The 17591-nt window shown below is 39.1% G+C and overlaps 1 protein-coding gene and 1 long non-coding RNA gene across 11 annotated transcripts in view; one reads left to right on the top strand and one right to left on the bottom strand.

The window, feature by feature from the left end:
* Window positions 1–17591, top strand: part of WNK1 (WNK lysine deficient protein kinase 1) — a 102238-nt gene that overhangs the window by 29179 nt on the left and 55468 nt on the right. For all 10 annotated transcript variants that reach the window (XM_027680678.1, XM_027680675.1, XM_027680682.1 and 7 more), the window contains exons 2-4: window positions 4223–4395; window positions 8586–8806; window positions 10631–10788. In XM_027680678.1, coding sequence (XP_027536479.1) covers window positions 4223–4395; window positions 8586–8806; window positions 10631–10788 — 552 coding nt within the window. The remainder of the gene's footprint in view (window positions 1–4222; window positions 4396–8585; window positions 8807–10630; window positions 10789–17591) is intronic.
* On the bottom strand, window positions 3679–16188 carry LOC113966248. The gene is made up of 3 exons (XR_003533750.1): window positions 15852–16188; window positions 12567–12773; window positions 3679–7180 (listed from the first exon to the last, which is right to left on the bottom strand). It is a non-coding gene; the product is annotated as an uncharacterized LOC113966248 (long non-coding RNA).

A 17591-nucleotide genomic window follows, 5' to 3' on the forward strand; every position in this document is an offset into this window, starting at 1 on the left:
GAGTGGGCTTGATGCATCTGTTTCAGTTTGTTCGAAGGGCAGCCCAGTGATTGGGATGTGACACTTAAGTCCTCCAGGGAAGCTATCAGTTAGGAAAAACAATGCTGTCCATTTTATAAGATAGTTTAAATCCATTTTAGGAAGCAAGCTCTCCTGCAGTTTGACAGCTTTGTATATTTTTAAAAATATTTGGGCTATATCTGCTTGGCATGTGCTAACTGAGCTACAAGAATGTCATTTGCTACTCTCTAGACTTAGGACTTTGTCTTGTCTGCCTAAGGTTGCTTCATTATGGTAAAAAAAGACTGGGGGAGGAGAGTGTGTGTTCATTTTTAAATTCTATTAGTGGGAATTCCAAAACAATTTGGTCTTTTAAAGGATAGGATATCAAGCCATATATTATTAACTGTTCTTAAAGTCCTGGGTTTTTTTTAATAAAATTGTTCAGATTTCCCAGGCTTATGGAAAAGGACCTTCTGTGTCCTTCTACTTTGTTTAGTGTCTGGATGTTTGATTTAAGAGTACAGTAAAAAGAGAAGAAAACATTAACTTTTTTAACTAATCTTGTACTTTTTGAAGCTGGGATGTTACTTCGTGAAACCTCTGTTTTTGCTTTCAGATGAAAACATGTTGAAATGATCCATCCGTGTACCTATTTAGACTGTGAGTTACAGGAAAAAGGCTGCAGGGGGTAAATCTGCTTACCTGATTCACCCTTATAATAATTTAATCAAAAGGAGTGGATATTTTGAATGATAGGTCACAAACTGTATTACATCTTTAGAGGTGAAGATAGAGGGTCTTGCCTTTCTGCAGACTGCTGCTCAGAGGCCACAGTGGAATCTGAGTATTGCCCCAAGTAGCTGCCTTGTTGGGAAGACACACCTGGGCTGTTGAGTCTCTTGGAGCAGGCACTTAAAACTGAGAATTGTGGAAGCTGTTCCAGTCCCAAATTCCTGAAAAACACTCTTCTGAATTCTTATGAAAAGGATGATGGCTTGCTTGTCTCTGCTACAGCTATGCTGTGCATTCCATGCAATACCAAGATATTCTCCTTCCCCTCCTTTTCCCAAAGTATTCATGCCTAACATGGCTGGTAGTATTGTATCTCAGTCTCCCAGATTACATGGGGTGCTCTGTTTTCTTGCTTATCTCAATATTTTAGTAGCTGCAGCTGCTTAAATTGCATTTTTGTACAAGAAAGAGCATAAAGTTGTCACATTTGCCCATACTAACAGCCCTAAGGATGCCAAAAGGTAGTATTAGGGATGTGCTGTGCTCTAATCCACCTCTACACAGCCTGGGAGATCTTGCTGTCTAATATATTTTTTAATGTTCTGATGAATGGAATACTCAGATTTTTGAAAGTGTACTTGTCATTTTTAAACTGTATATTAGCCTGCAGGCCAGCTGTTTGCAAGTTGCATTAGAATGTAGTTTGTAAAACTATACCCAGTCATTGTGTGTATGATTATACCAACAAAATGAATCTGCACATGAGATCTAGTGTTTTCCTGAATGCTGGGGTCATGGGTTCTTTTAAAGTATATTCACGCTTTTCTGTAACCTAGCATTAGTATTCCTTTAGGGAAAGAATATAAAAACCTGTTCTGGATGAGGGGTATGGGCTGTGTGTCCAAGGAAATGAGGGTAGTAAAAGGTAATATGCATTGCTGGTGTTAGGAAACAAGTGGCCTTTCTGTCTTTTTCTTCCAGCTCTGTTTAACGTTCCCTTCTGCTGCTGCAGTGTGTACTGAAGGGTGCGGGGTTTCCTTGGTTGCAGAAACATGGCTGTGTTCCTGGGTGAAAGATTTTGGCCTGTGTTTTGTCCGGACTTGTCCCAGATCACCGGGGCACTGTGACTTTGAAAGGAGGGCTGTATTACTTGGTGCGTTGTCACTGCCTTGGTGGTTTTTTAATGCCGGCACTGAAGTGTTGAGTGTCCGCGTTAAATGTCACAGCTGTGTTTGCAGGAACACGATGCTGCCATAGATGTGACCAGGGAGAGAAATGAGTCAAAATGTGGGTGCCCGTTAAGAGGCTGTTCATTGATAAGGGTGATTAGCACTTAGTTTCTATTTAGGGCCAGTAGTACAGGGGTAGGGAGACTGAGTCAAGCCCTTAGGGGAGATGAGGTTACACAGATTAAGATGAGAATGAAATGAAATACACTTGACGTTAAGTCGAGTGTAATCTAAAACTAGTTAGTAGTATTTGTTGTAGATAACTTGTTAGTGCACACAGAATAAAGGAAATTTAATCCAAATGTGTATCTAAAATCTAGGTTTCAGACAAAAATGAATGTAGGTGCTCAGAGTGACTATTTAAAAGTGACATAAAAGTAATTATTGCAGCTTTTTTTGTGTAATGACCATATATAACAGCTGGATTTATAGCTATAAAGTAGTTCTATGTGGATTGTATGGGTCAAGTGCAGAGACTGAAAATACTGCTTTATTCTACCATAAGATGATGTTTTTGTGATTTTTGTGTTGTTTGAAGCATTGTCTCTTAGAAGCACGTGTGTATGGTCTGCTGTACATATTGCAACTCACTGTTTTTCTGTTGCACAGCAGTTGGAAGCAGTTAGAATTGAGTGGTTTTGAACAGAACTTGTGCAGCCCTGTTATGTTAATTAAAGGAAAGCTATTAGATGGGTAAGGCAGCTCAAATGGAAGTACTAATTACATATTAACCCCTCCAACACCTAAGCAGACAGGAATACTCAAACATTCGTGGAGTGTTTCTGCAAACATGTTATATCGAAAGTTTTGCAAATATCTTTATGAAAGAGTGAGAAGGGGTGGTAGTGCTGATTTCTGCAGTGTGAAATAGTTGCAGGATTGAATGCTTTTGATATCTGTAGATTAAATTTGTGAGACTTAAGGATTTAGCATCTTCCTAGGAATTGTAAAGGCATGTGAGTGATTGACGTTCATAGACACCGATAAGAACCTGATTTCTGAGATAATTTCAAATCTATTTTCAAACTTTCCCCTGGGGGGCTTGTGCACTTGTGAAAATTGGAGTTTCATCTGGAAATGAAGTTTGTCCGTGCCCCAAGATACTCTGTGAACCTCTTAGGAAAAGTTAATGATCTAAGTGAATACAGAATGGTTTAGATATTAGCATGGCTGAATTGTATCGAGAAAACACATTACCTGTAAGCAAAGGAAGAAGAGTTACTGCCTAGAGGACAGTAGGAGTGTAAGTAAACCCTGCATGGTTTTGCAGCCTCCTTTTAATTGAAAAGAAAATATGAAATCAAGTGACTTAAATTTATTACTCAGATTTGACAAATAGGTCACTGGTTGTTGCTAAACAACTGTTAGAAACAATGACTCTAAAATTCTTGGCTTTAAGGATATCTTGAAATGGGTTTTTTTTAATGCAAACTGCATATGGATCCAATTTACGTCAGTCAGTGGATTTGACTGGTAATGCACTGGTGAGCTGAGAATACTGAATGGCACAAGGAGACTGTCTTCCCTGTGATATGTGCTGCTTATTGGGGTAATAGCTTGGAGTCCTGGCAACCTCTGATAGCCAGTTGTTGGTAGGTAATGCAATAGTATTGTCCAGGAATGCTTTTTCATGGTCTGTCTTCTGGCCAAAAGGTTGCTTTCTGTCTCTAGTGGGAGTTATGTTTTTGTTGATGTGAGATTACAGGAAACTTGCTCAATCATGAGCTTCTGCTTTTAATCAAAGAAACACCAGCTCATTTACTTGATTATTTACAGTTACACGTACATACTGTATGTTAGAGAGGTTTGATGCTCTACCCCCTGTATGGAGGGCTAATGCCATGTGTTACCAGTGGGCTGGATACATAGGAATGATGGAAGATTATTGTTGTGTACAACATGCTTTAAATGATCTGATTTTATCCTCAAACACTGAAATGTTCAAAACGGTACATGCCCTTTCCAGCTCAAGGCAGTGACTAAATTTATTAAGAGTAAGAGAAGAGGAGACAGGAGGAGGAGTTAATCTACAGACTTGCAGTTCTTAACTCCAAGAGCAATAGGATTGTAAGGAACAATACATTGTAAAAAGACTGTAATAGAATGTGCTCAAGATAGCATATTTTGAAGATAATTGTGAGCTAAATGGCATTTAAGAAAGCTGATTCTTGTGTGTACTCAACTGTTTTTCAAGTTACTGCTTCTCTGAATAAGAAAATCAAGCAAAGCTTTCTGATGCACCTTTTCTTTTTCATTAGGATCGGAAACTGTCCAAGTCAGAGCGACAACGATTTAAAGAGGAAGCTGGGATGCTGAAAGGGCTTCAGCATCCCAATATTGTCAGGTTCTATGATTCCTGGGAGTCTACAGTCAAAGGAAAAAAGTGTATTGTTCTTGTGACGGAACTAATGACGTCTGGAACACTGAAAACGTAAGTAAATTAAGACATGTCAAAGTGTTTAAGCTTCATTAGCACAGAATCAGAGCCCTAGAAATAGATGATATTTCAGAATACGTAAGAACAGAGCCCTTTTGCTGAGGGCTAATGTCCTGTAGGAACATTCTTGTTGAAGAGGCTTCTCAGGTTCTTCTCTGTGATGTCCTAGTAAGCGTATACAGAAAACTTCTGGATTTTAAGACCCTAGGAAGACAATACTCTCTTTTCACTTCTCAGAATTTTTCTTTTTCCTCTCCAGCTGCCTTCCATTTAGCATGAGGTGGTTTGTAAAGTTCAAAGTACGAATTAATGCATCTCTTTTGGGAGGCTTTGGATGTTAGAGCAGTGCAAATAATACGTAAAAAGGAAAAAAATTCACCGCCTATTTACCTATTTGTTTAGCTGAAGCTTGGTGAAGCCGTACCTAACAAAAATCAAAGTATGCAGGTGCCTGCAGCTCCAACCTGTGAGACAGCTGAGTGACCCTGGGTGTGTCTTTAAGGCAGTGTTAAAAGCAGAGTGCAGGAAATGGAGCTGCTGCGAGGGCCTCTAGTGGTGCGCGGGGCCCGCGGGGGCTCACAGCGAACTCACGCTGCCGGCACCCAGTCACTGTTCCTTGCTGGAAATAGAACTGCCAGCTTTTGGGATAAACGGGTTGTGGGTCGCTGTCTTCTTTCAGTGCCCATTTAAGTCTTGGAGAGGCATTCAAATCCTAAATGTGTAAGCAGGCTGTGGGAGCTGGAAACAATTTGCCGTCTATTTGGTTAAAATAGCCCGTGAATGTCTTGTGTTTTTATGATGCTTATTGATAGCCACAAATGGACATTCTTAAAGAGGGAAAAAAAAATGGCTCTTTGGGAGTCTGGGCTGCAATTACAGGGAAGTGTTTGTCTCTTAAAATAGTACTGGAGGACTAAGGATACCGCAACATTCTTTATCCTTATGTTCAGTGAAGATATTTTGAAGGTTGTTTAGGGTATTTCAGATAAAATAATAGATCTGTTGCTTCATGTGCTGTTTTCAGAGCAGTAAAAAAGTAAGCAGCTCTGTAAAGATGCCTTTAAATAAAGATACTTAATTTTATGCTAAACATTAGTGTTAGATTTAGTTTTTTTCCGGCCTTTCTTACTCCTTTATCCCTCTCACAGATTTTAATATGTAGATTGGCTTGTTATGTGGTGGCATAAGTGAGATGATAAAGTAGTAATAGGCAATTATAAAGTAGGGTGTTGGTAGGACGAAACACCTCAGATTTGCTGTCTATAGGATTATTTTATGCTTTGAAGTATGAAAGTATTTTTATTTTATCCAGAAAGAAGTAACAGGTTGTTTAATCAAAGATCTTCTAAGCTGTAAAGTTCTGGGTGGGTTTTTTTCCCCACTCTTGCATAGCTTGTGTTATAATTGTGATTTAGTTTATGCTTGCCCACTTCACTTGAGACTTGACAACAGGTAAACTATAAATATGGGAAATTTCTGGTGTGCCAAATTTAATATCATTAAGTATTTCACGTGTTTGTGTCACATTCCTAAATTTACACTGCACACTTGTATTAGCTTATGATATTTGGCTGACTGAGTATTACTTCCATATCCTTTTTTTTTTCAGTATTTTTACATTACCTTCATTTTATAAAAGTGTTACTTTCCTCATTTTGAGACTTGGGACATAGACATTGTTGTCAGTTGATGTAAAAAAGTGAAGTGTAGAGACATCTTAAAGTAAATTTTCTCTCATAGTTTTTTGTATTTGTATACATTGATACATAAATACCCAGAAATAATGTTAAAATTTTGTGGACTCCTTGTTTTCAGATGCTGTCTGGGCAGTTTTCTAATTTTGCACGAGGGAAAATCCCCGAAATTCTGTATATGAATGGAAAAGTTTTACAACTGAATTTTTGTAAAGAATAAGACTGCTTTCTGATATTGTATGCTATCATGGAATTAAAATATTTGGAAAAATGGAGTTTCCTATTTGAAATTTTAATTATACTATTAATGAAGACAACAGTGTTTAATCTGACTTGGGTCTCAGCCATTGGTTTTGTCTAAGGTCTGGATAAAAGTATGTCTAGTGTGTGTTCCTGATCCGCTTTAAATGAATGTGTCAGCTCTCTGGTAGGGCACGTACCTTCATAACTACCTCTGCTAATTCAGTAGGGATTTCTATAGCTCCTTGAGCTCAGATGCTGTAGGTAATTGCAGAAACTTAGACTAGAAACCTCCTGAGGTCTCTTCAAGCCTGAGTTATCCAACGATATTAGGAAAATTGAAAACATACTGGCTAGTAGGGTTGTCTGTGTATCTTTATGTTTTTATATGTGCTTCTGTTTTAAATTGGTTTCTGCCTTAAGTAACATGTGACTTAGTTCAGGACAGTGTTGTGGAAAACTGACGGCAGCACTGTGGGATGCTGGATGATGGTTGGACCCAGGTCCTTTAACAGTGAGGAGCTGGCAGTAGGCAAGCATATTTGAAACCAAGAATGTAATTAGGGATTCCAGATGCTGAACTGAAGTACCCCTACCATGTGATCTTTGGATCAGGCTCAAGAGAGATGAATGAGGGTTGTGTCAATAGCAAGAATTCAAGTGGTAGCTGATGTGATTCAGAACCTCCTTCAGTTTGTCTCCTTCCTTGGCTTGGCTTTTTCCCTGCCTGTCTTTATATTCTAAGACTTGATTTCCTCTGGAACTGTGTCCCACTTGCTTTTACAGATCTATTTTCACAGCAGGATTATTGCTACCAACTTGATTTTTTCAGATCTTCTTTTGAACTGGAGAAATGAAAGTAAAAGGGATTAATACATTGCATTTTTATGTTGGCGTTGATTCAAGTGATTTCATCCAGACTTTATCTCCTGATTAAGTGGTTGTACAGAGTAGACTGAACACTACCACAGAATAATTGAACACTGCTTGCTGTTAGTTGAAGATTGTAGTTGCTAGACTCCATGCTGGTCACAGAATTTACTACCAGTCTTGCAATACTGTGAAACTGGTCTTTATCTGAGACTTTGACTGAGTAACATTGGCTGAATAAGAATAAAGTCCTTGCTCTACAGAGCGTGCTACTTCCTTTCTCCTGAATGTATCTCAGCCTGTACTTCTTCAAAAGGAAGAAAACAGCTCTTCACTTCAAATTGTGTTACCCAAAGAGAGGTTGTGAGAAAACACTGCTGGAAAGCACTTGAATGCTGTCATAAGGTTATTCACCTTGTGGCATCTCTAATCTGTTGAAGTTAAGTCATAGAATAAGATCACAGTCTTAGGTTACAAGCATTGGAAAATATTTTTGGTATGAAATTTGACTCTTCTGAAATGGGATTTCAAAGCGTGGCAAGATAGAACTGTTAAGGTTGGGTCACGTTCTAACTGTGAGGGAGTACTGACTTTATGTATTAACTCTTCCACCTCGATTATTTGGCAGAGCCTTTTTAAAGATTTCTCTGCCCTGTCCGTGGCTGGCTGTAGTTTTGAAGTAATGAGCAGTACCAGTCAGATTCAGGTGATCAAACCCTGTCCTGCACCAGGGAAGCAATCTCCAAGAATTTCCCATTTGCTTGACAACTCCACAAGTAAATTTGAAGCAGATTTAAAGTGTAATATGGAAACCTTGACCAGAGTGCTTGGACTGCTGCTGAGAGGGAAGGAGTAATGACTTCAGAGCTCTTGCAGCTTGCCCCAACTCTGTACTTAGTTGTTGGTATTAGTGTTTTGCATCTAGTGACCCACCCCCTCACCCAGTTATAATAAATCAAGATAAAGGTTGTAACTGTTTAGGCAATTAAATAGATAAAGTATTGCTGTAAGTCATTAACCTTGAATTCTCTGTTATGGAAGCAATGCCTTGAAACTTAGCAAGCCAACTATCTAATTACCATAGGATGATTTTGTATGCAGATGAGTTATTAGCTATATGTTAAGCTTTTCACATTTATCTTTAATCATTAGTTCCCTGTATACAAGAAAAGGGGGTGGGTTTTAGAAGGAGGAATCATCTTTAGCTCCTCTGAAGTCTTGAAACGCCCAGGTAGATTTTAAAATGGAAGGTGAAGTTTAAATTTGTGCATGTCTTTAATTACTGTTACTTTGCTTCCAAACATCAAATGGCATAGTTTTATCTACTGCCTGTTAGCAGAATCTACTAAGTTGGTAACCTATTGTTACTTTTTTCATTAGGTATTTGAAAAGATTTAAAGTGATGAAAATTAAAGTACTACGAAGCTGGTGCCGTCAGATACTGAAAGGCTTACAATTTCTACATACACGCACTCCTCCCATTATTCATAGAGACTTAAAATGTGACAACATCTTCATTACTGGCCCCACTGGATCAGTCAAGATTGGAGACCTCGGTCTGGCAACCCTGAAACGAGCTTCTTTTGCCAAAAGTGTGATAGGTAAGCCTCTCCTGTATTGGAGGCTGCTGAGCCTTTTAAGAGCTTTCCATAAAAATATGGTTGCAAAGGTACAGGGTCAAAGCCAAAAAATGTGTAGGCTTTGTTTCTTGGTTGCTGAGGTCATTCTGTGTCCCTGATGCGATTACATGTTGAAATTTTGGTTGTGCTTTTGATATTTGTATATTAACATTAAGTATTTTGGAATACAGAGTCCTTGTCCTGCCCAACAGTTTAGTGCAACATTGTTGATAAAACCACTCTTGACTACTTATAAGTCTCAGCTTTGATATGATGATGCTTCAAGAAGTGTACAAGTGCATTTTGGTGACCAAACAACACTTTGATATTCAGTGTAGCATTAGTTTTTAGAGCCAAATTTTTTTTTTTATTGTCACCAGGGGTTCATATTAAACCTCTTACGGATTGTGAGTAAGCAGAAACAAGGGTCTTTCTTGTGAATTCTTAAAAGAATTGGTTTTATCAGCTTTGTTTTTATAGTTGGGTGAAGAGACTGCAGGGAATGAAGTTGTTCTCACTTTCAATATTTAGAGCTTGCTAAAACGCAGCATTACTCAACAGTCCTATGCCAGATTCCTAGATGGGATCAATGGTCTATACCTGTAAATTGTCCTGCAAGCTGTCGCTGAAATATTTCCTGCTTCTTAACCAGGTCAAAATATTAACAGGAAAGCGAAGTATAGTTTAAAAAAATAATAATTTCTGAAGCATACTTGTCATATTCTCAAATTTATCATTGCAAAACTACCATCTAGTTATCTAGTAATGGTTAGCCTTTGGATAAATGGCTGCAAGTACATTCTCTTTTTTTGGTTTAGTGTGATGAAAACAAGCAACGTGGCTATAGAATGACCTGTAAGTTGTCTTGAATCTGGTGTCTGCAGGAAATAATTCTGTGCTTAAATTTACAAAAAGCGAACTTACATCTCTGGCTTAAAGTAAATCTGATCAAACAATGCAACCTCTTTGTTTACAGAGGGGTTGCTGTGATGCTTCACTGGGCAATAATTTTCTGCACACTATTTAAATGGGACTTGTTGAATCTCACGCTCTATGCCTGTAACTCAATCTCTCTGTATTTCTGAGTATTTTTGACTGTAGGATGTCCCTCACTAATGCCTGTATCTGCAGTAGACCTATAAATATACTGCAGGTGGGAAGGTAAGTATATGAAGAAAAGGGCTCTGGTGAGTGGCCTTTGCAGAAAATTACCTTTTATCCTCTTTTCATGGAGATTTGTATTTGTAACTACGGAGTTTTTCATTGCAAGGCCTTACCTGAACCATTCTACTTCAAAAAGTAGATGGAGAGCACCAGGTCAGAGACTAGCTGTGGGCTCTTACCAGTACTACTTCTTTTGCAGCAGAGGGCAGTCGGGTAATTTTCGAAACAAGGTTTAATGTGCCTCCTTTCTTACAAGGAGAAAAGGTAAGTGTCTTAACTCTCCTTAGTATTTGGTTTGCAGCCTATGGCTAGTCTACAGTTTTCCCTCTTCTTATCCCCTACCCATCCCATTTGATTTCAGGCTAATCCAGTCTGTTTTGATACTTGTATCAACTCACATACCTAAGCCAGGACTTGCATCAGTCCTTTCACGCCATTCTTATTCCACAAAGGCCTTGCAATGGAAGACTCACAGAGTGTGTTGATGCAACAGAGTCACTAAGGGTTTCCTCCCTCTTCTTTTTGCCTCCACTTTCTCTTGTCTCACAGGTCTGCCCATCCGCTCCCTCCTGCGGTGAGTAACGCCAGCAGCCTCTGCTCGCTTTGAGACATTTAGAGTCTGAATCGTTCTTTTAATTTAAGGTACCCCAGAGTTCATGGCCCCCGAGATGTATGAGGAGAAATATGATGAATCCGTTGATGTATATGCTTTTGGGATGTGTATGCTAGAGATGGCCACGTCTGAGTATCCTTATTCCGAGTGCCAAAATGCTGCGCAGATCTACCGCCGAGTGACCAGTGTAAGTCCCTCCTCACTACTGAGTCTAAAGCTACTACTGTCAGCAGCAAAGGAGTACAGCTGGGTAGCACCAGCACTGTGTGAGTGTGTATGGGGGAAAAAAAAAAGCTGAATAGAGGTTTTTTTGGGATGGGTGGGAAGTTACAGCATGGTTGAACTCACCAAACATCTGTCAGAAGGCTGTGTAAAATATGTGAATGCAAATAAAATTTTGCATCTGTTCATATTCTTCTTTCACTATAGTAGAAGGTATTACATAGGGTTTAAAAAAAAAATAGAAAAAACCAGCAACCCAAACCAAACAACAAAACACATTAGAATAATAACAGATTATTTTCTAAGCCATTGGGGAGATGGTGGAACTATATCAGTCTTGAAGATTAGCTGGTAACTATTCTCTGTAATAAAGCTGGATCACAGATTCAGAGCAGTTTGGCTTAGCTGCCTGCCAGGGCAGATCATAAATTGTTACCCAGAGTGATTTTTATAATTTGAATTCTGAGTGGCCCTCAGCAACTCAGTGTGTTGGGGGTTCTTCTTATAACAATGCAGTGGAAAAACTAGATAAATAGCAGAAGGTAAGTGCTGGTAAGTGTAGTGGTGGTGCTGGAGGCATTGTGGGTGAAACCAAATAAGGCTGAGAAGGCAAGCAAGGAATTTGAGTTGGCCCCTCTGACTAAGCTAAGGGGAACCTACAGACCTTGAACATAGGAAGCAGAACTATAGTGCTAGAAATGTGCAGTATGGTGGTGGCTAGATTTACTTTGTGGTCTCCACAGCAGCATTGTGAGGACTACTCCAGTGCAGTAAAACAAATATGTTGAACCTTCTCATCTGAGCATTCAAGTAGTGAGGTGGCTGCTTGGGGAAGGAAAAACTTGCACTGGATTTCTCAGAACACCTGTGCGTGTGTGAAGGAAGGAAAAAAACCCAGACTTACCTCTTTCTCTGATGCACAAATGAATTCCTCTTAAGTCTTTTTTGTGTGTATTAACTTGGAGAAGTTGCAGATTTAAAAAAGAACTTGCTTGGCTTTGGAAAAATAAAGTTCTTTCTTATAGTGTGAGGCATCAGGAATAAAAGGCAAATATAATTACTGACTTACAGCTGTGGAAGGAAGGGTCTTCACATCGGAATTAATGAATTCTGCAGGTGAAATAGAAGACTGTCCCTTGTCTGAAGGGAAATATTGGAGGAGCACAGAAGGAGGAAGAAATAAGGCATAAATAGTAATTTTGGTTTTTTTGAACAGATGCTACAGTAAGTTTTTATATACACATATGCACACACAGAGGGATTCGTTTTTGTTAGGATTTTTTGTTGGTGTGTTTTTGCTTGGGTTTTTTTTTAATGTTGGTGGATTTATCTGTAATTTTTTAAATAGAGATGAAGAACTAGGCTAAAGTCTAGCTTTTACTCAGCTTACAGCATAATCTGATCTGAAGGTGGTTTGGATCAGTGAAAGAACACTGGAGTATCTTACCAAAACAGTCTTAGTGGTACCTTTTACTTTGCTTATAGATGTACATTGGCCGGAGGCAAAGCAGTATAATTTGGATGGGCACTTTTTCTCAGAATTGATGCCTGATGTAACTGTCCTGCCCGTTCCTTAAAAAGTGCTAGGAACTAGGCTGTTGGTGAGAATCAGCTGTTGAGATTATCTCAGCTTGGAAATTCCCAAGTCTTTTCCCTGGTCTTTGAAGTACTTAGCAATTGGAAAGCTTTGTAGAGGCTTGTAGCAGAAAAAGTTGTGTAGAGCCTTACCAGGGTTCAACTTACCAATTGTTTATTTTGCTTGATGCTCCTTTCTCCCCATTGTTTTTGGTTGACTGTTGGAATTCTAAGTGGATGAGAAACACTGGTAGTTTTTTGGCCTGTCCAACACCACCTTCTGTTGTCCTCTGCTGCTGATGGTTCACAGATTGAATTTAGTTGTTGACTTTTTTCCTGCTGTTTCATTTGCTGCTTGAGAGCTTCTAAGATTTACTTAGGGAGTAAGGACAGGAAGGTAGAGAAAATGAAATGTACATTTATGTGCTTCTAGGCAGAGGATGAAAGGCCCCGTGCTTTGATATATTTGGGTTTGTTTATTCCATTGTAGTTGCAAAGCAGTTTGTTTAAAACAAAACAAAATCAACCACAAACAAAACTTGAATAACTTTCAAGGAATGCTTTCAATGAAGGAAAAGACAGTATTATCTCGAATTCAAACACAAACCTGCCTTAACTGATAATGGAGAATTCAGTGTTCTATAATGTGGAAATTATTCAGACCTGTGTCATGAATGTGAAATAAAATACTCTTGGTGTTCTTTTTACCGCTCTGTGAACCAAGGTGAAAAAGAACCATATAGTTTTCTGTGCTTGTCCTTTGCCCCCTGTTAAAGAATATAAGATTTTCTTTCATTTCAAAGCAGACTTCAGAAGTTTAGACCATGTCTACAGTTGCGGGTGAAGGGTGAACCAGTTGAGAAATTTAGTACTTGAAAGGACAGTGTGGGAACTAACAATAACAAAGTAGAGCCAGAAAACACCTACGTAGGGAAATCCAGCACTGCTTATCAACACATTTCATTCTAATGTATGTTAGAAGGTGAATTTGGTTTCTGGAAGATGTTTAGCATCTCCTTTTCAACCCCTTCATATGCTACTTTCCTAGGCATGTTTGGGGATGTTTTGAGGTGGCAGCTATAGTCCTGCTGTGCCTTAAGTTGTAAGGATTATTTTATCTGGATGCATACACAGAGATCAGAGGGAAGAACAATAAGAATGGTCTACTGTTGAAAGTCACGAAAGATCATGCCATATGGGAGCTTAAAAACCACTGAAACCCCAAAGGCAATCAGATTAAAATGTGCAGCAGACGATATATATTTAAATTAATTGATTTCTCTCACCCTCCTTGTAGTAACTGTTATGCTTAGTAAAAAGCAGAGTTGCTCTATTAGCTTAAATCCTTGCTATTGCTTAGGACAGGATCCTGTAAAAGGTGTCTCAATGCCCAGGATGTCCTCTCAGAACTGGACTTGCTAGTACCAGTTTATATTCTTATCTCACATTTTGGCTTTGTGTTGGTCTCTTTTTTTAGGGGGTGCCTTTAGCTGCATTGCATTTTAACCTTACACCTTTTGTGATAAGGATTCCTCTGGCTGATGCCCAGATACTGCAGCATTGGGTTGGGGTGTTTGCTAGGATTTCTCAGAGTACTGAGTTGTGCTTTACCTCTTTGGTTCAGGGTCTTCCCTCAGAGTTGGAAGCAGATTTTTGTTTAAATAATACGGTTTGATAAGCAAAGATCTAGAATTCTGATCTAAAGACAGAAGTTCCTTCCAGAGATGAGACATTTTTTGGCCCAGGCACTTATTGTTGCTTCACATCTTGGACGATAGCACTGCTGCGTGAGTCTGCTGTTTGCAAGATGCTTGTCTGTACTGCCTACATTGTCTCACTGTGAAGTTTCTGTTTTCCTTTAAAGTAGTGCTAGGATAAAGTTCCTGAATTTTCTCTGGTCCAAGAAACAGAAGTGCAATTAAATTGGCATTCTTTCTCTCTTAATCCGGAAGAATTTTTCTTTTCAATAGAATAATGTGGGTAAGTACCTGGCTTAAAAAAAAACAACCGTCCAGAATTTGTAAGGCTCAAGGTGTTTTCCTGAACCTTATTTTACAGTTCTGGTAAGGAAGCCAGCAGTTTGACACAGAATACTTGCATCCTCTTGCATACTCAATCCAGACCCTTTCACTAACAGTTTCTTTAGAAAGGAAAGAGATCTCATGTCTTTGTCTCTCAAACATAAAGGAGAGACACCTCTTTTTTTTTTTTTTTCATTAAATCATAATGTTGTAGTTTTGTCTCAAACCCCTCTATTTTCTTCAATGAGGCAATCCTCTGATGTTCGTTGGGAATGGTTCCAAGTAAATTAGTAGTTTGTGCTTAAAGAAATTGCAACTCTTGTGATTTTTACCTTACTGGGGGGTGGGGAAATCTCTGAGGTTTAAGCGGTATGTCTCTTTAGCTGGGACTGAATGCATCCAGCAGGCACTTACTGCTGCCTATTTGGCCTCAGAAAAAAATAATATGAACCTGCAATAAATTGACAAGAAGCTGCTTTATTTTTAAGGTAGTCTTGCCTGCTCCTGTGATTTATTTTTGCTCCTCTGCCCTCTTGTGCAGGCACACCTGTCTGTGTGATACGCTACCAGATTTGGGAATGAATCCCCTCTTTTTCTTTTTTAACGATTCTGTCCCATATCAAAGCAATACAGACATTTCCAACACAAAATGTAATCAAGATACATAATTCTGTTATGTAGTTGCTTGCAAAAAAAAGTACTGTAAGATCTTGGTAAAATTTGGGAAGATTTCCCTGTCTAACTTTGTTCCTCTCTGGAGACTGGTATTTTTTTTTCTACCTGCTCCATGCATATTTCAATTAAACAATTTGTCACAGGAGATATTTCAAATGGGCTACATGTGCATTTAAATGGAAACAGAGATATTTATAGAACAGACATCTTAAGTATGATTTCTTAATTTAGTCTGTTTGGAAAGCAATGCAGTGAAGGCATAACTAACTGCAGTAACTTCAGCTGCTTTGCCTCAGCCTCTGGTGAGACTGCTGAAATACAAGCTGTTGTCTCAAAAGCTAGTTTGTTTTTTTCCTTGTTTGTGTTGCAGTTACCACTCACAGATGTAGTATAGATCTCTTTTTACTTTTACACTGTGTTTCCTTTAAACTTGCTTTTTGCTGCACAGAGATGTTTATAAGCATTTAGAGGTACTGACTAGTCAATCTTTAATTCTTGGATGTCCCAAGGCATAAATTTTCTAGGTTCTTGACTAGTCCCAGGACTAGTGAAAAGACAGTTAATGGGTGTATAAGTGTCTTTAATAGGTTTATTATACAGATTTCTCTCCTTCATCTGTATCTACGACTAACATAAAAATCCAAACACCCATTGCAAAAAAGTTAGTAAGACAGTGCTCAGTTTCAAATGTACTCATCAGTTGAGTATGAGCAGAAAACTCCCTTTCTCTTTCTCCCCCCCCATTGTATAAACTTACCTTTTAAGTTCTCCTGGCAGACTTGTGCTCTATACTGGATTTTTCTCCACGCTTACTTTGACCAAGGGAACTTTTGCACTTGTCCTTTATTTCACCAGAAGTCCAATCTCTTCTCTCTAAACCAACGTCTGCCGTCTGAGCTGGCCGTAAGATGAGAACGGGGGAGGAAAAAGGCATTTTGCATTTTGACTTTAAATGAAAAAAAAAAAAAAGGTGGTGCTGTACTGAAATGTTCCACATAGTGGGCATAACAGTTTTCTTCTCTGTTCTCCAGAGCTTGAAAAAGAGCCTAAGGGAACAAGGTACATAATGAGTAACCTGGCCAGGCAGTGTCTAACTGGTTTAAAAATCCTTAATTTCCCTAACTGGTGGGAACTGGAACTCACTGGTTAGAGTGAAGGTCATTCTTTTTGCTGCGCACCAGGCAGTTACAAAGTGCTGTTGTTTGGTCAATTGAGATAAAATTAATCTCTTCTTTAGCGTCTTAAAAGTTAGGCATCACAACTGTCTAGACTAGTCAACAGCTTCATTTTCACTAGAGATGCAATAGGCAAAATATTCCATATTATTTTCTTTTTCTTCTTTAGGGGTCCTAGGCAGATAAGTGCTAAACCTTTAGATGTATGATTAATTTTACTTGCAGTTCTTAATGAATGATGATCAAAGGTCCTCTTTTGTTTCCTGAAAGCAATATGCAACTTTTAGGCATGAATAAAACCCTGTTTCTTCACATTGAATAACTTGGTTTCTTGACCTGGTTTAGGTTGATACAGGGGCATCCTTCATATCAAGCTTTCTAGTACAAAAAGCACTGGAGAAAAAAAAAAGGAAAAGTAGGGGAGGAAGCCCTCTAACAGAGCAGTCTTTTGTTAAAGCAGGTACTGAAAGGCCACAAACCTCTAACCAGGAAACACATTATTGTAAGAAAGGGCAAACTCCTGTATTCATTGAAAGAAGAAACTTCAGGTACTTAAATATCAAATACAAGAAAAAAAAGGCACATCAGATGCAATTCCTTTGAATCATACTGAACAGACTAAAGAAAATTTCTACCACTTGCCTCTTGTAGTTGTTCAACTCGGTTGCAAGCATTTTGCTGGAACAGCTTTAAGAGTGAAGAATCTTCCTGCATGGAGGTTGTCACTGACCTGTCAATTGAGAAATATGTAACTTTAAAAATGGAAGATGGGAATTCAAGGTTTTGAAGCATTAGTATCTTAGGCAGCTTTGCATGTCACTTTAGAAGTCCTCTCTAAGAAATTACAATGATCTAAGTAAGGAAAAGCAGCGATCAGCACGAACACTGAGGTATAACATGCTGCATGTCAGGTGACAACCATGAGTAAGGGCCTGGAGCATCTCTTGTGAGGAAGGGGCTGAGGGAGTTGAACCTGTTTGACCTCGAAGAGGTGACTGAGAGGAGACCTCATCAGTGTCTATAAGTACCTGAAGGGAGGGTGTCAGGAGGATGGAGCCTGACTCTGCTCAGTGGTGCTGAGCAATAGGATAAGAGGCAATGGGCAGAAACTGATGGACAGAAAGTTCCACCTGAATATGAGAAAGAGCTTCTTTACTATGAGGGGGTGACCAGGCACTAGAACAGATTGCCCAGAGAGGTCAGGGAGTCTCCCTCACAGGAGATATTCCAGAACTGTCTGGACGCAATTCTGTGCAATGTGCTCTAGGACGACCCTGCTTGAGCAGAGAGGTTGGACCAGATGACCCACTGTGGACTGTTCC

Source organism: Neopelma chrysocephalum, unplaced genomic scaffold, assembly GCF_003984885.1.
Source record: "Neopelma chrysocephalum unplaced genomic scaffold, ASM398488v2 Primary Assembly neopelma1_59, whole genome shotgun sequence".
Taxonomy (NCBI): domain Eukaryota; kingdom Metazoa; phylum Chordata; class Aves; order Passeriformes; family Pipridae; genus Neopelma; species Neopelma chrysocephalum.